Consider the following 23,967-nt stretch of genomic DNA (forward strand, 5'->3'; position numbering starts at 1 on the left):
ATTATGTTAGACCAGTCAAAGTATCATCCTCCATTTGTTTGCTGACTTTTGCTCCTGCTTATCGCAGACAAATCTTGTTTAAACTGTATTATCGATCAACAGTGATCCTCGTACATTTGCTGGTAATGTGTACTTGTCCTCACAGAAAAACAACTAAAACTCCAGTTGTTCTAAGCGAAATATACATAGTTCAGAAATAAAGTCATGTTTGGGAGATGTGCAGTGCTACATTTAGGTGGTTTTTCCTCAAGCACTGCTGCAGTATACGCTATCACACTGATATTTCAGTAAGGATGTACACATTTTATTGGTTAACATTATCATTTTACTAATGCTGTTTTACAATAACCTTTTGCATATCATTTATTAAAACTTGTAGAAAATGTTTCATCTTTGGAAAAACCCGTACATAAAACCAGTAGAACTGGGCTAGATTTTTCAAAATACCATCTTGTCTGACTCTTGACATTGTTTGGTCTTCTTTTTCTTCCTAATATCTCTGCGTGTATTACAGTCCCATAGTCATGAAAACCTCCCCTTGGCTGAGAGCACTCCTTAGCTCAGTGATGGCGAACTCTAGTCCTCGAGTGCCACAAACGGGCCGGGTTTTCAGGATATCCACAAGGAATATGCATGAGATATCCATCTCATGCATATTCCATGTGGATATCCTGAAAACCCGGCCCGTTTGTGGCACTCGAGAACTGGAGTTCGCCATCCCTGCTTAGATGATCATGCTGCAGTGACATGCCTTGCAGGTTTTCAGTCAGAGGCCTGCGGGGGGCAGGGAGGCAGCCCAACAAGCACCCCCCCTTCACTGCAACATCTGAGCAGCTAAGGAGGAGGAGCTTGCAAAATCTTTTAACCCAAATATTCCCTCAGATATTAAATACAAATTTGACAGGGAAAGGGAAATCATAATGATTTTGTTTTATCTGCCAATTGAGAGGGCAATTTTTAAAGATGTTGACCTGCATAAATGTGCTGAAAATTTCCCTTCCTCAATCTGGCTAAAAGAACGTGTAGCCTTTCGTAGTGTGTGCACTCTTAGCTGAAACGCGAGGAAACATTTCCAGAAACGTGTTTAGGTTGGGGAGCAGAAAATAACATGCAGAGATTTGATTTTCAAAACCTAAGTGTGCTAATTTCCATTGCATTTTCATCCACACAAAAAGCAGGTGCAAAGTTGGAGCATGCTTTCCCTTTGAAAATCAGGTACAAGGCTGTACCCACAGACTTTGCACGTAGGCTGGGAGTTTGAAAATTGCCTCCTGAATTATCAAATTCTTTGCTTTGCTTGTGCCGCTGTGTAAAACAGATGCCTCTAAACAGCCACTTATATAATGATAGAGAAATGAAGTAATTTAAAAAAAAAACCTGAAATATGTACATCCATTTATTATAATTATGGGTCATTTTATGTATAATACTACATCCATGTTTTACCAAGTGAGTAAGCAGAAAATTTCTGTCTTCCTCCTATCCAACCAACTTTACTTTCTGCCTTTCCTTCTATCAAGTGACTTGTAAACTTGAAATCAATGTAGAAATAAATAAGTAATCCACTGCATGGAAAGGAGATAAAACCAGAAAAGTGGGATTGAAAAAAACTTTCTAGGATATGGACAAGAAGAATTGCTAACACACAAATCATTTTTTTCAGTTTTGTCCGTTCTCCCTTGTGAAGAAATGCTCTTTAACTCTGCTTGCACTGGGTAGATTGCAAGACATCTGGATGGACTATATACCAAATAATGAAATTGGGAGATTTCACTTCAGCATGAATTTCTTGGAGGTACATCCCCTCCACAAAAGTAAAATCCACCACTCAAAACAATCGGAAGAGAGCATGTGCTAGCAGTAAGAATCACTTCCACTACTTGACAAGGAAACTCAGGTGTTCTCTTCATTATTATTAATCTATTACAGCAGATTAACTACTTTTTACAGCAACATCAGATTTGTTTTAGCATTTACAAGCAACATACTGCTCAGTATATTCTAAAGTTAATTTTTTTATTTTTTAAACTACAAAAACACTTTTTGACACATTGTAGGGAAAAGACTGGGGTGTCATGAACAACAGTCTGTTATTGCAAAACATATGCACGGATATATGCATAACGAACAAAAGGGATAGGAGGGAATAAAAGGCCTAGTGCAGTGGCTCCCAAACCTGCTTGTGGGATCCCTAGCCAGTTGGGATTTTAGGATATCTGTAATGAAGATGCATGAGATAAATCTGCATGCAATGCAGGCAGTGCATGCACATTCATTGCTGATATCCTGCACAACCAAATGGCTGGGGCTCCCTCATGACAGGTTTAGGAATCACTGACCAAGTGATTAGAGCAGTGGTTCCCAAACCCGTCCTGAGGGACCCCCAGCCAGTCAGGTTTTCATGCATGCAATAAATTTCCATGCAATGGACGCAGTGCATGCAAATTTCTCTCATACATATTCATTGCAGATATCCTAAAACCCTGACTGGCTGGGGGTCCTCCAGGACAGGTTTGGGAACCACTGGGTTAGAGCAATAAGCTAGGAATCATAAAAGCCAGGGTTCAAATCCAACTTTCCTCACTAGGCACTGTCTGATCTTGTACAAATCACTTCACCTCTTATTACCTCTGGTAGACTAAAATTTTGGGGGATGGGAATTATTGCCATTGTACAGCACTGTCTATGTTTAGTACCATAATAAAAATGATAAATACGGTAGTAGTCAGGGCCAGTGGAAGCACTAGGCGAACTAGGTGATCACCTTGAGTGCCACAGGTTTAGGGGCAACCCTAAACCTGCTTCCGTTGGACCTGCTCAGAATTGTGAAAAAACTTTGTCCCGATTCCTGACACTGGTGGCAGCTGCAGGACCTTGACCAGTGATTCTCAACTGATGTGTTGTGTGCTACTCACAGCTGGCAGGGCCAAAGAAAAGAAGACCATTGCTGCTAGCCGCTGCCGGAGACCAGGCTGGCGGGGGCCGAAGAAAAGAAGACCGTCGCTGCTAGCTGCCAGCAGAGATCAGGCCGGTGGGGGCCGAAGAAAAGAAGACAGTTGCTGCTAGCTGCCGCCGGAGATCAGGCCGGCGGGGCCAAAGAAAAGAAGACTGGCACTGCTAGCTGCCGCCGGAGACCAGGCCGGTGGGCTGGAGACGAGCTGTTCAGCTGGGGGCCTTTGTGTGTGTGTATTTGAGATTGGAAGGGTGCTTCTGTGTCTGTGTGGTGTGTATTTGAGACAGGGAGGGTGCTTCTGTGTGTGTGTGACGTGTATGTGAGACAGGGAGGGTGCGTCTGTGAGAGTGTACTGTGTATGTGAGACAGGGAGGGTGCTTCTGTGTGTTTGTGTGGCATGTATGTGAGGCAGGGAGGGTGCTTCTGTGTCTGTGTGGTGTGAGACAGGGAGGGTGCTTTTGTGTGTGTGTGTGGTGTGTATGTCAGGCAGGGAGGGTGCTTCTGTGGCATGTATGTGAGACAGGGAGGGTGCTTCTGTATGTATGTGGTGTCTATGTGAGTCAGGGAGGGTGCTTGTGTGTGTCAATGTGTGTGTGCGAGAGAGAGATGGTGCATGTTTTTGGCTGGCTGTGGCTTTGAGAGAGAGGGGGCGTGTGTGTGTGATTGAGCCTGTTTGTAAGTGAGATAGAACATGTGTGTGATTGAGAGCTTGTGTGTAAGTGAAATAGAGAGAGCATGTGTGTGATTGAAAGCCTGTGTGTAAGAGAGAGCAAGAGCATTGTGTCATTGAGAGACTGGCCAGAGAGGTGACGTGTGTATGCGTGAGAAAGATTGAACAGGGAGATGACTGGTATTTGTGTGCTTGTGTGTGTGAGAGAGAGAAGAGACTGGTTGTGGTCCCTAAGGAAGAGGACCGTGAGGACAGCTTCAGCAGTTACTGCTGCTTCTGGTGTGGTCTGCAAGGGAAAGGAGTAGGAGAACTGCTGGAGCGGCTAAGTAAAGGTGGCTTTTTAAGTTCATTTTTCTTGATTGACTACCATTTTAATTATTGGGTAGTATGTGATGTGTCTGCTGTTTTGAAATATTTTATTGGTGTTTGGTAAAGCTTTCAAAATTTGCATGAGTCTTTAATTATTGGATATTCTATTCATCAGCTGTTTTGAAATTATTTTTTTAGTATGATTTTACTATTATGATTAATGATTTATATATCTTGATTTTATTGATTGCTTCATGAGGAATGGTGACATTTTTGTTTTTCCATTGTTGCACTGTATAGAGTCTGGTGTGATGCGTTTTACAGTTTAGTTTTTGTCTGCACGTTTCTATTTATACTTTGTGGCTTTATTCAGTATTTGGTGAGGGTTTGTGTTCTGCATGCAAAGACTGAGATGAAACATTCTTTTAATATGTGGTTTCTCTGTAGGGATCTGTAGTAGCTTGGCCTGTTCTGTTTTCCTGATAGGAAGTGTATTGATATTTTAGATTCTGGTGTAATATTTGTGGTATTCTTTTTCATAGGTAGGGTTGTTATTCTTTGAGTGTTGGCAGATAGTACTGTGTTGATACGGGAGGACCATGCCAAAACACATCACAAAAGGTATGATGCCATATGAATTCCAAGATGCAAAGTTTTCTTGTTGGCATCACAACAGTGCATGAAATTATCACAACGTGTAAATTAATTTTACCTCCGAATGTCATTTTTTATGTAAAATATGTTATAAATGCATAATTTAAAATTGTGTATGGGGAGGTGGGGGGAGGGGGCACCAGGCTGTAAGGTTTGCCTAGGGTGCCTAATACCCTTGCACTGGCCTTGGTAGTAGTATTAAAAAATGAAAGGCACATTGTGATTACAACTGTGACATATTCTAAGTGTAGCTGATCTACTTGATCCTATGACCTCAAGGATTCTGATCCAGTGCAAACAATGCTGACTGTACAAGCAATCGAGCATAGTTATGTATCAAAGTAAAGGCACTACCCAGCAACACAGCTCCTTTCTCCAACCGCTTCTTTCTTTTCCCCTTTCTGATTTCTGTTCCATTCTAGGGACAAAAAACAAGGTGACTCAAACAAGAATGAGAAGTGGCAGAAAGTCCAGTGTTCTGCCATGCCACTCGTCAACAGATTCAGGTGATATTGTTGACCTGAGGAGGCGAGTTCCTCAAACACGGCCTGAACAGCAAAAATTAGTGTATATTGCAGAGGGTTGGACTCCAAAGGAAATAACATTAATAAGACCAGGGAAGGAGAAAAGAAAGAACAGGCATGTTGTATTTTGAGGAGAGAAGGGGGTAGTACCGCTGCTTTAACACCCTGCTCTCTCTCTCCATTTATAAATATGCTGTACAGTGATTATGCCGGGAGGAGGAGTTCATATCCCAGGAGGTCCCTGTTTTCCATGAAATGGCTTCCTGGAAACAATAAAATGGTCACTGTAGCAAAACGACCTCAAACACCCTACCGAAAATGAGCTAGCAGCTGGTCTTTGGCTACATCACTCTGTCTTTGGGCAGACGCTCGAAAGTGTAAGTTATGGTTGAATCTGTTGGCAGCAAATGCAGGACAGCTTAGTGCGGCAAATACATTCTGTCACAGTTCACTACTTAAAAGACATGCACAACGGGCTTTGCAGGGCTTACCCTGCCAGTCACTAACACTAGCATGCACTTGTCCTTTCTGGTGAAATAAATTGATCACTTTCTTTTGCAATGTCCAAATCATCATCTTTGTCCACAGAGTTCTTTTCGTCTTCTCCACAGTTAGCGGAATCCGTATCTTCATACTCATCTTCAACTTTATGCCCTTCGACACTATGTCTGATTCCATAAGCAAAGTAAATCAGAAAACCTGACAAAAGGCAAGATAATAATCATTAATAATGAAGTAGAAGCACTAGACTGAAGGCTTATCAACGGGAGAAGCAAAAAGGTGAATCATTTCAAACTATACATTGACTTTAACATATATATATATATTTTTTAAGTGCTTCTCTCCTCATGTATGCCTATACTTTCCAAGTAGGGTCTATGTGAGAAAAGTTTAATACCCAAGGAAGCTGAGCTTTACAGCTAGGCTCATTCCAAGCATGATGTACCAGACAACTATCCCTGCTTCTCATGCTTCCACACTTGCATATACACTGCATTTAGACTTCTTTAAAATGGTTCAGATTCGCTCATCTTAATATCTGTGGCACAGGGTAACATTGTCCTGTGAGCTGTTTATTTATTTATTTGTCTAATTTATATACCGTCTGTCTGACAAGTAATCAAGATGGTGTACATAGTGGTCATATAATATACATCAAAAATTTCAATCTGCTTAAGCCATTTTAAAATTTAACATATCAAAATAAACTACAATAAAATACATTGCTAAAATTAAAATGAACATAAATAAGATAATTTAAGAATATAAAATAATGTAAAATCTAATATTAACTTTAAAAATAACAAGGAATAGCACAAAGTAATATCAGAAACAATATTAACATAAAATAATATAACATAACCGTCACAGACACACATTTAGTCAGGTATAATATGCCTTTGCTGCAGCACTGTTCAGTTTTTGTTAGTCTGATTGTGAAATGGTATTTTAACATGGATGTTGGTTTAAATGATTGATGGTTGAGTATTAGTTAAATCTGACCTTCTCTGAAAGTAGCAATGCAGGACTTAATGTGCCCCTCTGTTCCAATAATTATCACCCTCCTCCTTTAAAGAAAAGATTAAATAGGACCCAGCTGCCCCCAAAAAGAGTGTACTTTAACCATTTTTTAGTTCTTCCATGAACCAGCTTCTGATCTCACCAACAGTTTTCTTATAACTGTAGGCTAGAGCAAATTTGCTCCTCAGCTTTTGCCCCATAACGTTATATAGCAATTTCCCATTACCAGTAGTGCTAGAAGTCTCTTTCTGGATATTCCATTGGCTGCCCTTTAAATGTTATTTTAAAAATGATGAGTATGCAATTTAAGAGACTGACACTAAGTTACTCTGAGACAAATTCACCTCCATCCAACTCCCCAGACAAGACAAAGGAACAGAAGAGAATTCCTGCTCCAAAACTTAACATTTCACACCCTATTCTGTCAAAAGTATAAAGTCATCAGTCACCCCTACTGGGCATTCCCACATATTAAGAACCTAAGAAATGCCATGCTGGGTCAGACGAAGGTCCACTGAGCCCAACACCCTGTCTCCAACAATGGTTAGTCCAGGTCACAAGTACCTGTCAGGTCCCCAATAGTTGATCTACTTCTTGCATCTCACTCCCAGGGATAAGCGCTGGCTTTCCCAAGTCTACCTGGATAATTGTCTATGGACTTTTCCTTCAGTAACTTGTCCAATTCTCTTTTGAACTGCGCTATCCCCTCGATTCATCAAAAAGTGTTACTAATGCATTGATAATGCCTGTGATAAGGGAAAGGGGTGTGTTTATGGAAATTTTGGAGTTACTGCTTCACATTGGTATTATTACACGGTGTGGTAAGTTTTTCATATCCTGTGCTAAGGAAGGGGGGGAGGGATGGAGAATCCATCTACAAAGCCCTCATAGTGGGGAAGTATTTATATCTCTATCAGAGGCCACCTAATAGGTCGAGGTGAGGTGTTGGTGGTGGTTTAGGGGCCAGTTTCGCACATAGAGTGAGACGTACGAACAGCACAGTACACCTTGGTGAAGATTTGATGTCATTTGGAGTGAGGGAAGTGTACAGAATTTGAGACTGTCCTCACCCCAAATGACATCAAATCTTCACCAAGGTGTACTGTGCTGCTCATACGTCTCACTCTACATGTGAAACTGGCCCCTAAACCCTAAACCACCACCACCTCACCTCGACCTATTAAGTGGCCCATCTATAGAGATATAAAAAGGTGCACACAGTGAGGCCTTCCCCAGAGGCTATTTCTCTCTCTCTCTCTCCCCCCCCCCCCCCCACTCCTCCAAGGCCAAAATTGTATCGCAAATTGCATTCAGGCATATCACACAGCCTAACATCAGGAAAAAAGGTGTAGTTAAAACCATGCGATATTGCTCTTAATTTAACTAAATCCTGCCCAAACTCCTCCCCACTCCCACCCCCCAAAAAATTTGCATTCACACCATGCGTTACCATACTTTTTGCATGCGTTATGGCGTTAACACATGCGTTGGTGCATTATTACGCGCATTAATGCCATATCACATTTTGATGAATGATGGGTTGAATTAATTGCCTTGACCGCATACTCCAGCAACAGATTCCATACCTTGACTGTGTGCTGAATGAAAAAATACTTCTTATGATTTGTTTTAAATCTGGTTGCTAGTTTCACTGAGTGTTGTTTGAAAAGGTGAATTCTACCCCTAGAAAGCCTCTGTGATGGCGAACAGCAACCCTTTTAATGATGTTTGCTGCCAAGCAACAGGTCAGCTAACATCTTCTTGGAGTAATGAATGCCCAGCCTGGTGCTGCTTAGGAATACACTTTGCCAAGGGACATCATTAAATAAGGATCAATGATGTTTTCATTAATCAAATTTCCCAGGCGTCTATTAACATTTATTTTTTACTTAAATAATGATGAAATAATTGCTGGATAAAAGTAAATGCCATCATGTTTTTTCTTGCTCAACAACTTTCTCTTGCTACTTTGGAGCATTGTTTTATTCTCAAAAGAAATGGAAATCTAAGAAATAAGAGATGGTAAGACAAATAAAAGGACCCAGAAAAAATACCAAAACAGGCAGCAATAGAGTTAAGAAACAGGCAGGTTGGCATTTTGAAGAATTTAGCTGTACTTGTTTTAAAGAAGGATTTCTCTAACAAGGAAGATGTAATCCTGAAATCAGACAGCTAAGTCTGCATCAGGGCTATGTTTTAGCAGCAAGTGAATTTATGGGAGGGTGACCCTTACTGGAATACTTAGAACCAGACCAGATGACTTGTAAATATCACCAGACCAGAGTCCTCCTCCCAAGAGTGGAAGGACCAGGAGCTCAGGGGGACTTAGAGCGGAGTCTCCTTCCTTTGGCTGATGAAATCTCAACCCCGGGGGCACTGGCAACACCGTCACCTCTGGGAGCGGTCTCGAATACAGACGCTCCAGAAACGAGGGAGCTTCAGGAGAGCAGGAGAATTTGGCAATCTGAGAGGAAGTGAGAGCTGGAGTAGTAGATTAATGCCTGGAATTGAGGACAAGCTGCAGGCTGCAGCAATGACGCCATTACCTAAGCAAGCGGTGAAAATAGTTACATCGACGCCAGAAGATCTAGGCGGAATGACGCCCAGCTCTCCTGAAACAGTGAGTCCAAGTCCCGATGGAAGGAACCTAAACATTCTTGGCGGTAATAGTAAGACTCTTAAACACGCTAAGATTACCCTGGATACTTTATGGACAGTGATAGTGAGATTAGAAAATGCTGTAACTACATTAATGGGGGTTGTAATGGAGACTAACAACGCCCTAAAGAAAAACTCTGATATTTTGGAACAACATGAACAAAAAATTAGAGATGGAAACAAGAATGAATAAGATTGAGCATGTACAAACTAACTTAATTCAGTCTGATTTAATGAATAGCAAAAAGTTGGAGTATTTAGAGAATAACATGCGTATACTGAATCTACGGATCCCGAATTTCCCTATAATATCACAGATGGCACCGATTGAATTGTTCAAGAATTATGTTCATCAGATACTCAAAATGCCAGATACCTGCATGCCAATTATAAGCAAAGCTTATTATCTGCCACTGGGAAATAAAGAGAGTCAGATTTAGCAAGAGAAACTGTTCCACGGGAGGAAATAAGGGAAGGAATATCTGCAAAAAAAAATGATTTGAATTTGACTGAATTTCTACAAACTTCGCAAGAAATGGAAATAATGAATAGAGGAACATTATTGGTTTCGTTCTCATTTCAATCTGATAGAGATAACATACTAACATTTTTCTTTAGATCTCGCTCATCGCTTTTCTATGGTCAGAAGATCTGGGTCTTCCCAGACCTCACTAGGGCTTCACAAAACAGGAGGAAGAAATTTCTCGCATTACGACCTGAAGTTTTGGCTAAAGGTGGACAATTTTTTCTACGTTATCCATGCAGATGCCCAGTGAGTTATAGGAATGCTAGATATGTATTTCACGAACCTGACCAGCTAAGAATGTTGATAGATTCCATCGAAGAACCAGTCAAGTAAATAGAGTCGAGTGTTAATCTTCAATGATTTATAAGTATTATTTTTAAGATAATGCGCTCTGTTTTCTTTAGCTTCTCCTCCTTTTTCCTATGTAAATTATGGGTCTTGTGAAAATTTTGTTGCTATATAATATGAGAATTCTCATTTCTTATATTTTGTGTAAGTTTCAAACTGATAACCATATTTCATGCAAGTTGTCTTGTAAATTGTTAGACTGCAATAAAAAAAATAAAATAAAAAAAAATATATATATATAAGAAAACTGCCTACCAAGCGCCATCCAGATGCTAAATCTGATCCATGTTTCGCCATTTAACTGGACCATCAAGTAAATGTTCACCAAAATGCTGAACACTGGCAAGAATGGCAGGAGTGGAACCTGAGGGAAGGGAAAGGAAATAAATAATGTAGTAAAACATCCTTATACCATAAATATAGCATGTCTTTCACTTGACAGTGGGAAAACCGAATTACTGCGCAAACAGAGACAAGCTTATTGAATTAATTCTAATGTAATCATGGAGCCTATTTTTTAAAGGTTTTATTCTAAAAGGACTTTTCCCCATTTTGTGCCTATGCAAAAACCCATATTTATTGAATAAGACCCATTCCATCCAAAGGTTCCATGAATGGTAGGACAAACAAGCAAGAAAAGCTTTGAAAATCTAATCTCTTCTTTTCTGTACAATATGATTTTTCAATAGAAAGTGCATAAATGGGAGCCACGAGTATTACAAGTATGACTCCTGTTTTTGGGGATATCACTTCCTCACAATCAGAGAGTCTCACTTAGCTTAGCATGCAGCATGAGAGTGCAGGTATGGGAGCCTCCTCCTCCAATGCTGCTCTTCCCAGAGCTAAGGGTGCCTGGGATAAATGCAGCCGAAAGAGTCCAGCCTGTCCCCAGGGCAGCAGCATTCTCTCCTGCTAGCTTTCTACTAGGGATGTGCAATCGTTTTAGATGAATTAGACAATTTCAACGAAGGGAGGGAGAGGATTTAAATGAGTAGATACCCAGATGAAGGAGAAAATAAGCTTTATTTTCATGTTATTAGTTAGAAAACCAAAAATAAGGTGATACCTTCTTATTGGACTAAATACATTTCTTGACTAGCTTTCAGGAGCTATTAACATCTTCCTCAGGTCAGAACAGAATTAGCAAAAGATGAAATTCCCAAAAAATATAAGTGAATCATGAAAGGCTTTCCAATGATTGTATGAAGGGGAAGGGGAGTTGGGGGATTGATGAGTGATCAAAAGGTAACAGACAGTATAATTTTACAGCTCGTAATGGTTAAAGAAACCTATTCTTTGAGTCATATTTTTTTGGCAGTTCTGAAGTATCTGATCATTTTAACTTAAAAAATCTTACATTGCTGGAGTGTTTTAAATTTTCCTTTAACTATCCTGATCAAAAGGCCACTGAAGCAGTGGTCTGGAGCTGCCACTTTGGTCATTTCTGCAGTATTCACTTTTGAGACTATGTGAGTTGATTCCTGTTTTTAGGGGGTAATTTTCAAAGCCATTGATGCATGTAAAAAATCAGTTTATCCACATAAATAGCTTTTAAAAAAATGTATGGGGCTGTGTGCATAAATGCAATCCTGTACCTCAATTTCACACATACTTTTATAGGCACAAAAAATACCGGGGGAGAAGTTTATCTGAATACTTTTGATTTTAAAAATGTATGCTCCTGAATATTCAAGAGCTAAGGCATCCAGAGTTACTATATGTATTGAACTTTATCTTAGTTCCATGGGGTAGAGGGGAAAATATTTTAATGGTTGGGTTTGGATTTATTGTGACTGTGTAATTCACGAGAAAATGTGAAACGTTTCCAACTGTACATATGCATTCTATTATTGTTTATTAAAGAAGTTTAAACTTAAAAATGTATGCGTGTAAATAAGTAACACCCTGAAAAAAGTGCAACTTTGTGAGTGTTAATTTGGGTGCATTATATAATTTTCAAAGTGGACTTGTGCACATTAAGTCCACTTTGAAAACTGGTGGAACTTATGCATGTTTTTGCTGGCTTCAAAAAGATTACAATTGCTTCAGAATACTTTGGCTAGGATTATAACGGTTTTATTGACATTTGATCCTATTTCTCCTGTCCTCAAAGGGCTATAATGATTACCCGTCTGTTGCAGAATTTTATTTAAAGTACTTCTCTGATCCATAAAGCACTTTCCAAAGGACTGCCTGAATATTTGTTCAATTTGTTGATCCCTTATCAACCATCACGGAATTTGAAATCATCTCATAAAGGTCTCCTTAAGTTATCCTCAACAAAGAAAATGTATTTAAAGAGTGCTCGAATGTCTGTGTTTCAATATCAGGCTTCCACCCTTTGGAAGTCATTACTTCTGGACATCCACCTAGAAGGCAATTATTTGAAATTAAGGAAATTGGTTTTACTCAAGAGGGTTTTGATTAAGCTTTCGTAGTAATTTCCTTTTAACTGTGCTTTTTGCTGGAACATTTATGAGATGTGGGGGACTTGATTTAAATTCTAATTTTTGGGGGGTTTTTTCAGTTATATTTTAGACTTATTTTTTTATCTTTTTATATAGGCTTTTAAGTTTAGGTAAGGATTTTTTGTTTTCAATTTGTGTATATTTTTTGTAACATTGTATTATCTTTTCATTTTTTTATTGCACACAATTTTGATGTGATTGCGAAATCCAGTTTATCAAAAAATGAATTCTCATTCCCATTCCCTTTGCGGGCTGTTTGAAAATTACCTTCCCTACATCTGGCCTGTCTCACCATGTCACATGCTTCACATTTTCTCTATTGAATAATATACACTACATTAGAGGAAGAGCGAGTAGGATCCTCTTATGTTGAATGTTTTCCCAAGTGGGTGACTGTATGTTCCTGTGGGGTAACCTCATAGAGATAATAATGAGACTGCAGAATATCAAGTGCAACAATAAACTGAACTAAACTATGTGCTGGCATAGCTTGCAGCATGGTACATTGCAGGGCCACGTGCCATTTTTTTCTCTTTGAATGTCTTTTAGCAGTTTGCTTTTTACTCATTTTTGCTTCAGATGAGGTGGTTGCAAAATCCATACAAAGCAAGTGGTTTGAGAGAACTATCCAACTTGCTGCTGAGGTGAAAACTTCCTAACAGTGAAGCTGATGCTAAGGGGAGGAGAAGACTGGGATCAGAGCCAGAGATATTATAGGCATCTGGCCTGGGGAATACCAGGGGTCATGGAATAGTGAGTGCCACAGGACTGTGAAGCTCTCAGTTCCATAACAACAAGTTACTGCATATAAAGAGTATGAATATGGAGTTCCTGCAAAAGGACTGGGCCAGAACTGTGCATATAAATATGTTTTATGATTAGTCCTTGTTGTAGGCACAGACGGAGCTCGAGAGCATGAGTCCCTGTGCCGTGACGTGACAGACACAACCCCGGGGCTGGCCATGGGCCACACCAATAGCGGTGCAGGAACTGTAGTCAAAGACTTGGAACAAGACGGAAGCTGGAACAAGAACTCTGAAGACCAGGGACAGGACTCAGGAACTTAGATTCAGGTTCCAAAGTCTTGAGCTAGTAATAAAGACTCTGAAGACTCTAGACAGGATGAAAGCTGGAAGCAGGAACAAGACGAAAACTTGGATTCATGAACAAGATGAAGACTTGACCAGGACTCAGAAAACACAGGAGCCCGGAACATGACGAGAGACCAGGAACATCACAGGAACAAAGACATAGAGGATCTCCAATGATGAAAACAGGAAACAGAAGACCTTGTGAAAGCCACAGGAAGCAGTCAGAAGATCCCTTTTATAGAGCTGGCTGGAGATGACATCATTGGGAGGCGCTGCAGAATTTCCCATCGCGGGCCCTTTAAATCCAGGGCTGAGATTCCCACGTGCACCTAGAGGAAACCGTCAACCACTCATTGGAACCCAACGGTTTTGTGGCATCAAACGTTCATCCAACCATGGTAATATTAGATGGTTGGATGAACTTTGGAAGAGCGTTCCTATAATGGAGTTCAGTGCGAGAGGACGCCATGAGACCGTTGGGTTCCCGAGGGGACGCCACGAGACCATTGGGTTCCGATGCTGCTGCGGATTGGATGCGGATTTACAAAATATATGATGCTGGAAGGTTTGGATTTGGATGTGTTTGTACCAGACCAGTGTAAATGTATGAGATTTTTTGAGAATATTGGGAGAGTCTGAGGAAAGCAGAAGTGCAATCGAAAGAGATTGAAGGACTCCTAAGGGCAACATCGGTGTATTGCCTTTTCAGAATCCATAACTGCAGTGTGGAGATTCATAACGTTTCAGGACGACATTACGGACAACATAAGGCAGTCTCATTTGTCGGACAACAGATATTTATATTGTTTTGTCTTTTTTGGTTTTTGAGGATTTTGCTTTATATTATTTTGTTGTGTTGTACATGTGATACATGGTGTGGTGAGGTGTGTGAAGTGGTATGTCGATGTATGTACGTGGGTTTGTGTTGTGTATATTTATGTTAGTTGAGGATATTTGGGAGGGTTTACTTTTTGGGTAAGTTAATTAATAAACTGATGTATTCTTTTCACACTATATACATTTTAGTATAAATAAGTAGTTATTGGATTTTATCATTTGATAATAAATACATTAATTTGAGGTTTGAATTGTGAGCTAAGGTTGGAGACGGTCTTTTTTGGTAAGTATTTTGCTTTAAATGTGAACAATGGAATATTGTCACTGAAATTATCTTTTCAATTTTCTCTGAATTTTCAGTCACTTTGGAAGAAAATTTCAAATTAACTAGAAAATTGTCTTTGACAATTTCTTATTTTCGCTCTTTAAGATATCTGGCATGGGAATATTTTATTTATATACTTTCTCTTTGAAAATTAGAGTACAGTCTGTAGGTAAAAGTATCCACACACTCTCTATGAGCTGAAAATTACCCCGATAAAGGGCAGTAGCATGAACAGGGTTGAGAGGCTGGGTAAAAGCCACGGGGAGGGATCTGGTGTTTAAGTAGGGGAATTTATGTGCTCCTCTACCCACCGTGCTAGGAAACCACACATGAAGATAACAGGGCAGACTGAATGGGCCAATCGACCTTTATCTGCCATCATCTACTACATTACATATTCTTCTACTATATTAGACATTCAGCTATTGTATAATAAATTGTTAGTCTACCAAAAATACTGTAAAATTAGTTAAAAGAGAACAAACAAAGCAGTTGGATGAGTGGAGAGAGCCTATTGGTAAGAGCAGCAGGCTGAGAACCAGAGAAGCCAAGGTTCAAATCCTGCTCTTCAAATTAAATGATCCAGTAGTTTTATAGGGGCAATCATGAAGAGCTCACATTGAAAATCCCCTTGAAAATCAGTGGCCACAGAGTGCAAATGCTAAAGGTGCAAAGTATATGGGTTAAAGGTACTGAGGTGCATTCCCTAGGCCCCACAAACACTGCAATCTATTCATAATTGTCCTTATATAACTAGTGGATCATTTAATTTGAACAGTAATATGTAAATTGTTTCTTCTAAAGCCACCATACACTATACTTCTGTAGAGAAAAATAAGTTCTTAAATCCATATTAGCACCTGAATGGAAGATACTGTACAGATCCAGATCATTATTATAATATCATGATATAACCACACTTACCATAAAAGCAACCTTTTGCTGGTTCTGTGGCTGCATCCAAATGATGAACACTATGAATATTATGAGTGATACAAATACAACAAGAAGACCAATGCTCCAAGGTTCTAAGTTGGCGATGGCTTGAACCCCAAAGGTTGTAAGGACACTCAATCCACAAATCAGAAAAGCTGTATTAAAAAATGTAAACAAGCAGGAATAATATGATATATGTCAGTTAAAATAATGCAATACAATCAGTTACACTTAGAAATACATAATCGGACAGATGCAACTTACCTAATAAACCTACCAAGAAACTAACTATAGAAGAAGACATTTCTGTCGGTAGAGTGGATGGATGTGTAATAGTCTGAAAGCACGTGCCAGATTCTTTAAGCATGCTCTGTGATTCACTTATCATGGTCTCTCTTTCAAATGCTGTCAACATCTCTTTCTCAGCAGAACAGCTGGGTTGCACATAGCTCAAACTGCTCTGATACCTTTGTCAAAAAAAATTCACAGTTGACTTTTGAAAATTACCCTTAAAAGAACATGCCATCCAAATGATAGAGGCTTAATAGCATTTATAACATTTGCTAACTAATTTATTTATAAAATGTCTATACCGGTTTCCTGGTTGATAGAACCCCAAAAGCGGTGTACAAAAATTCAAAATATAATATAAACATCTAAAACAAATAAACAAAAATTAAACAGAACAACAAGACAAAAATATATGCATTGACAAATGTATGTATTTAACAATTTGGGATCAACAAAAATGATATTTACCATACAAGAAGATACATTGATTTAAAAAAAAAAAAAACCAGAAGCAATTACAGTATTAAAAAATGAATTGACATAAAATGAAACTGTACTTTCTTTACATAGAAGGATGATATGGCCAGGGAGGCTAAATTGTAAGCAACTGTGCACGGCGATATATCTGCATGCATGTGTCTGTGCATAGATTTACTATAATATTTTAGATCACATGCATATGATAAATGTGCATTTTATAAAATACGCATATTTCTACCTTGCAACATGCCTGCGTATGTTATAAACTCCGTGGGCCGCACACACATGCACGCCGGATTTTAGAATCCATGTGCATGAAAGGGCAACGCGCGCAAGGGGGGGGGGGGGAGGACTTTCGCAATTCCCACCGGTGATGGCCTTCCCCAGTTCCCTCCCAGTCCGCCCCAATTAAGGAGTGGACTGGGAGGGAACTTCTCTACCCGCCTACCTACCCTCCCTCCCTCTTCCCCTCTCCTCCCAACCCCCTAAACCCTACCTTATCTTTCCTTTTTTTGTTTCATAACTTACTTCAGCTCCAGAGCTCTCCCGAGCTGAAGTAAGTTGCATGCACTGGCCGCTGCCGGCATGTGAGTCTTCAGGACAGCAATCAATGGCACTGTCCCGGCCCGCCCCTTTCCCACCATCTCCCCCCGGCCTACCCCTTCGAAGAGGCCCGGCACTTTGCGCGTACCAGGGTTTTCGCGCGTGGCCGGGCCCTTTTGAAAATTCGCCCGGCACACGCAAGGCCCAGCCACGTGTGTAAACCCCGGGATTTACGCCCTTGGGCATTTTAAAATCTACCCTTAAGTGTCTAGTGGCTGATTTTTATGCATGGAACATTTTGAAATTCGCCTTTAAACTACTGGTGCAACACTATCACTCAACGCACAATTAAACTCTGGAATTTGTTGCCAGAGGATGTGGTTAGTGCAGTTAGTATAGCTGTGTTTAAAAAAGGATTGGATAAGTTCTTGGAGGAGAAGTCCATTACCTGCTATTAAGTTCACTTAGAGAATAGCCACTGCCATTAGCAATGGTTACATGGAATAAACTTAGCTTTTGGGTACTTGCCAGGTTCTTATGGCCTGGATTGGCCACTGTTGGAAACAGGATGCTGGGCTTGATGGAACCTTGGTCTGACCCAGTATGGCATTTTCTTATGTTCTTATTGCCACGAAAGAGGGCGCAGTTCTTTCTCATAAAAAGAGGTACTTTTACAAGAACTCTACCACAATAGATACGCAATCAGAAGTGTCAAAATGCATCAAGATCGATACTGAAAGTGTTTGCCTTGTTAACCTTTGAAGTTAGCTGAACAAAATACAGCAATAAAAAATGTTCCCTGTTCACTAGCTAAATTTTAGCTGTGCATAAGTAATTGCCGGGTTATAATTTAGCTGGATTAAAAAAGGCAGCATGGAAGGCATCCCAGGATCAAGGCTAAAATGTATCTGGCTAATTCTGATATTTAACTGTCAAGCGGCTGAGCAGCAATCGATGTCCCCTCTCACCTCCCCCCCCCCCCCCCAATATCTTTTAAAATTGTAGCTGGAGCTGAGCTCCCCCCCTTTCCCCAATATCTTTACTGTGGTGCAGGCACCCATCCCCCCCCTCTCCCACTCCCCTCATTATCTTAACAAATTTGTCTGAGTCAACAGCGCCGATCCCTTTAAAGTACTGGGGTGAAAATTTCCAACTCCCAACCCCAAATTCCCAAAGCAGAACGGGGGGGAAGAGATGCTCTTCTCTCATCACACTCCAATGAATACTAAGTGCCGGGACAGCCGACAGGTAGCAGCACTTAGTGTAACAACGTATTCACTTCACTCCTGGGAGAAGCAGCCAAGGGGATGAGCTTCTTCCGATAGGAAGGGCTGAACAGGATTTGTCTCTTCCCTTTCTACTCAGCTGCTAGTTTTTTGGTTTTTTTTTTTGGTTTGTTTTTTATATTCAGAAAGCCGGCGAATAGCAAATTTACTTGGATAACTTTACCTGGCTAACATTAGCCGAGCACATTCAATGGAAGACTTGTCTAGATACGTTTTGCTGAATATTTAGCTAAAAATATCTGGCTATCTTCACTCACTGGATTACTGAATATTGACCTCAATCGGGGGATTTTAAAAGGGGCGCACACCCTTAGGGATGTGCAGCAGGGACGGATTCATCCGATTCGGTATTCGTCGGGACCCAAATCCGTTGCATCCATTTTCGGGGGACCCTGATTCATCCATTAGTTACATATGGTATTCGTTTCCCATTATAGCCCCTGTGACATAATAAGGGCAAAGGCTATCGGCGCCATTTTGAATACCGGCAGCCGACGGCCCGAGTGCAGGAGATCGCTCCAGGACCCCCGCTGGGCCACCAGGGACTTTTGGCAAGTCTTGGGGGGGTCAGGAGGGTGGGGGTTTTATTCATTAATGAAACATTGCATTCGTGGGGGTTCGCCATACGTTTTGGAACCCCACGAATGCAACGAATAGGGACCTATACTTTGCGGATTGCGCATATGTTCAAAACGAATGCACATCCCTACACACCCTTGCCATTGCCAGTTTCACCAATTCATCCAGTTAAGAGCTAGGTCCGCCAACCCCCCCCCCCCCCTCCAGTTTAATAGCCTCACTCTCCCCAATTAGTCCAGACCCTTAAAAACCCTCAGAGGTGGCTAGTTTTCTAATTTTTTTAAAAGTTACACCTCCTTCATAACAATATATTGCATGCCAGAAGATGATCCTTATACTAAGAAAGAAGTTACTTTCAATTTACAATTTGTTTTAGAGTTATAATGTTCTTTAAAGAGTATGTTTTTAATTCCAAGTGGCATGATTTTTACTTAAAATGAATAGGAACAAGTTAGCTACAAGGTACAGGCTCAGACAGAGCTTCTCCTCCTGCCTACCATAAAACTCCCTCCCCTCTGCTCCTTCCTCTCTTCCACCCTGACAGCTCATGGTTGGTTCAATACCCTTAATTACAACTGGTCAGGAAAGGAGGAATGCAAATGGCGGATGCCAATCCAAAAGGATAACTTCTTTACTGATATTTTGACTGCTAGAGTGCCAATTTGTCAAAAGAGAGTTTCTTCTAGTTTGAATGAGCCAAATGTAACACACGTAATCCTAGCAAACCAGCATCTCAAAAACAATTCTATTTTACCCATGGAAAATCACTTGAATATTCTGAAAATCAGACTGGCTGGGTGTGTCCGGAGGGCTGGGTTGAGAACCCCTGCTCTAGTCCATTCACAGAGGAGGAATCCCCCCTCACAAACTACAGAGTGGGTTCTACCATTGAGAAAAGACTCAAAGCAGCAAAGCACACTGCTTACGATACTGAGATCCTGGAGTCTCCTTAAAGAGATCACATGCTCAATGGCTGTGAGCTATGAGATCTAATAAAAACAAGACGGACTACTGCCCCTTTTCAAATCATCTGTTAAAGAGATCAAAAGATGCATTGGGCTAAAAACTCTTCAGAAAGCCAGATTGATGAAAGTCAAGAAGGTTATTGCAAGTATTTCCTTCCATCTTTGAATTCAGTCAAGTCATATAAACCAACCCCTCCACAACCCTTCCCCTGAGAATGCTTCCTCCTACTGTGACTAAAGTTAGCATGTAATATCATTACATGGGTAAGATTACCCATGAGTAAAACAGTAAAACCTGTGCAACCCATGAGTAAAACAGTAAAACATGAGTAAAACCTGTGCAAATGGGCTTTTAGCAAATTGCGCTCTCTGTGGTAGATTTTAAAACTGGACACGCGATTTTTTAACATGCGCGCGCATGTTATAAAATTGGGGGTCGGCGCGCACAAGAGGGTGCACAATTGTATACCTTGCGCATGCCGAGCCGCACTGCCTTCCCCCGTTCCCTCCCACCCCACCTTCCCTTCCCCTACCTCCCCCGCCCTTTCCCCCCTACCTTTTTCTTCTTGTTTTGTTTTAAAACTTACTTCAGCCCTGAGGTTGAAGTTGCGCTCGCCGGCCAACTGCTGGCGCACAATCCCTGCCACAGCGGCAAATGGCCGCTGTGCCGGGAGCCTCTGGTCCCGCCCTGCCCCCCGGACCTCCCCGCCCCTCTCCACCCCTTTTTGCAAGCCTCGGGACTTACACGCGTTCTGGGGCTTTACGTGCTGTCGCCGGGCCTTTTGAAAATAGGCCCGGTGCACGTAACCTTTTGAAAATCTGCCCCTCTGTGCACAGTAATACTTACACATGCAACTTTACCTGCAATAAGAGGAAGTGTTCTTGAGGGTGAGGGTTTCCATTTATATGCATACTTTTGAATTCTCTAAACTGTGCATGTAATTTTTCTCATGTCAACTAATCACACATATTAGCAGGTGCAAATATGTGCAAACAGTTTTCCTAGGTAATTTTCAAATTGAAAGCATGCATGCAATTTGGCTTTGAAAATTAATTTGGTCCACAGATTAAAGTTACCTGTAGACTGCATCAATGCAGGCAGTTACAAGATTTATCCCCCTTAGAAGGCAATTTTCAAAAGCCTGAATATATACTGATGTAACCCCTTCTTTGTCCAGGACGGTCACCTTCAGAGACTGCCAAGCTGTTCATCACTTGGTGCAGTCTGGAAGATGCATGGATGCACAGCGTGGGGAGCAGGATTCACCTGTGAGGCCCAAGGGATCACCAAGACAAAATAATAAAAATCTAAATGTCCATACCATGTGTTGTGGTCCAACAGAAATTTACTTAAAGTCCACAAATCATTCAGCAGGAAAATAGATTAGGCATCATGAAAGGCAAAACAAGAATTCACCACCTATACCTGCTCAAGCTGCTTGAGTAATAATGGCTAGAAGGGCCTCCTTTGTACTTCCAGCTAAACCTCATCTTTTAACGCCTAAATATCATCATGGAAATCTTCCTCTTTTTTTCCTAACAGAAATTGTTGGCTGAGGGCTGTCCCAGAGCAATCCTTTTCTCTCAACAAAGGAAGAATATTCCTCTGTTGAGGAACCTCAGAGCTCAAGGCAGAGCAAAAGCATTTTAGTTGCTTCTCTTAAGCTGCCTTATAAGATGTCTCTCTCTCTAAATTCCCAAAACTCTACTCAGACTCCTCCCCATTAGCTCATGGAGTCACCTTATAAATTACTATGACTCATTCATTCACCTAGGGGGATAGACCTTCCTGACACTCATTTCAAAAACTACTACCTCCTGAACGTCTCTCTAGAAGATTCCTGAAGATACACACTGGTGAAGCTTAGCCGGCATTACACTGATTTACCTGGGTAAAAGGGTTGTCAGAAAGTTGCCCATCCTCAACGCGGGTAAATGTGTGTGGTTGTTTCACAATGCATTTACTTCCGCATCGAGAAGAGGCATTCTCGGGGGTGTGGTTAGGTCAGGGGAGGAAACATGTATACATAGGTTGCATTTTCAAATCTTTGACTGCATAGTTTTCTATGAAAATTCTACTCACACATAGGGCAAATGCAAGTGACTGTATATTCTTTGTACCCACAGCAGTTTTCAATGGAAAAGTATGAGTACATTTTCCCCTTTTAGAACTGGTGCAAATTTCAAAAGCCATTTACGCGCTTAAAGTGCACTTACACCTGTAAAACCTATTCACAATTCAATGGCATATATTGTAATAATTTTCAAATGCCCACTTACATGCATAAAGTGCATTTACATGGGTAAAACCTAGTTTTGAGTGTGAAAATCCTTTTGAAAATTACCTCCCACGGGCCAGATTTTCAAAAGCATACATACAGTTAAAATTGGGTTTTACACATGTAAATACATTTTACCCTTGTAAGTGGGCTTTTGAAAATTGAATATATGCCATTGAATTGTCCATAAGATTTACCTGTATTAGTACACTTTATGTGGGTAAATGGCTTTTGAAAATTGCTACAATAGTAGTCACATTTACATGTGTAACTCCTTTAAAAATTACCACCATGGATTTTAGCACTAAATAATGATCATATTTGCCATGCTTGTTCAATGTGTTGTTTGCTTTTTAAAATTATGCTAACCTTATCTGAGGCAGTCTTCAAGCATGCTCATTTGTCTATAGAGAAGAAACCTTTTGATTTTGAATCAGCTCGTCACTCAAGTTCATGTAAAAATACTAGTGACTTTTTAAAAATAGTAATCTTAGATTCTATGGTACGAACAAATTCTATGGTGGTAAACAAAATCCTGCATATACAGAATCACTGAATATGAAGAATCTTGTTCATGTTTACTGTCAAATATGATTAACCTGTTTATTGCTGAATAGAAATGCTTTAGTTTGCATAATATCTGAAAAGAATACACAGAGATTGCTGGAGTACAAAGACAAAACACTATGATGTATCCGCTTGCTCCTGCTGCACTGAAAGAACATGGTATGGTCAGGAAAACTGTAAGCAAGTATGAGAAGTCTTCCGACTATAACAGTATAGTTATTGCTCTGTCAAAGCTTATAAGAAAACAATGTAAAAAGGGACCTACCTGAGGATGAGAACGCATGCTGCTACAAGCGAGTAAGCAAGAAGTGTGCCAATAGACATCATGTCAATAAGAGCCTTTAGGTCTAAAAGAAATGCCATCACAGCTAAAAAAAACAAACAAACCAGAAACATCTTACTGAAACAGCAGGTATTATGTCCAAATTTAAACAGAGTTGCAATACTATAAGTATGCAATAATACGAGATAATTTACAATTAATGACTCTAGTGCAGAATTCCTGTAGCTGTGCTGATTCTGAAGAATGCAGCAGATTGAAATGTATCACAATCTGCACAATGGACCAACATTTGAGTTATCAACAGATGACGATGTACACAAGCTTCCAGATCACACAGGTCTCTTCTTGGTCACATCTGGAGAAGAGAACTACATGGTCTAAAAAAAAACCTCATGCATACCATCATCTTTGGATAATTCATGTTAGTCAAATGTAAGAGATCACAACTTGCAAAGAATGCTTTTTTTTTCAGCAAAATTCAGCTACTCAAACTCTGCATTACAATTAAGGATTAAACTGTAGAATTGCTAGCCTTGAAATCTAGTAGTGTATTTTTAATTTAGTTAAAAAACACCCAATGCAAAAGCCTGAAGAATCACTGGAAGCCTGCTCTTCTCTATTTCTGTACTTCAGGGATTTTTACTACGAAATCTGTTGACTAACAGGATTTGTTATTCCATACAAAGAAGAATAAAAGAGAAAATATATTGCACAATAAAAGGGCTTTGATGGCAATTATCAAAGTGGCAGGCTTTCGTCAGCCCTCACCCAGGGATGCAGTCATTTTATAACATACACGCATATATGCACAAATGTTACAAAAAAGTCTGGATATGCGAACATGTACGCTCAATTTTAAATGGACACGCGCATG

At 40.3% G+C, this 23,967-nt stretch overlaps 1 protein-coding gene across 5 annotated transcripts in view; it reads right to left on the reverse strand.

Annotated features, from left to right (window-relative positions):
• Window positions 1-4,500: 4,500 nt before the first annotated feature.
• The window catches only part of SLC7A2 (solute carrier family 7 member 2), a 300,155-nt gene continuing 280,688 nt past the window's right edge, over window positions 4,501-23,967 (reverse strand). For all 5 annotated transcript variants that reach the window (XM_029587078.1, XM_029587087.1, XM_029587093.1 and 2 more), the window contains 5 exons: window positions 23,076-23,178; window positions 16,085-16,287; window positions 15,809-15,975; window positions 10,419-10,527; window positions 4,501-5,809 (listed from right to left, as the gene is read on the reverse strand). In XM_029587078.1, the coding sequence (XP_029442938.1) occupies window positions 5,619-5,809; window positions 10,419-10,527; window positions 15,809-15,975; window positions 16,085-16,287; window positions 23,076-23,178 (773 nt within the window). In that variant the 3' untranslated portion in view covers window positions 4,501-5,618. The remainder of the gene's footprint in view (window positions 5,810-10,418; window positions 10,528-15,808; window positions 15,976-16,084; window positions 16,288-23,075; window positions 23,179-23,967) is intronic.

The sequence above is a fragment of the Rhinatrema bivittatum genome, chromosome 1, assembly GCF_901001135.1.
Source record: "Rhinatrema bivittatum chromosome 1, aRhiBiv1.1, whole genome shotgun sequence".
Taxonomy (NCBI): domain Eukaryota; kingdom Metazoa; phylum Chordata; class Amphibia; order Gymnophiona; family Rhinatrematidae; genus Rhinatrema; species Rhinatrema bivittatum.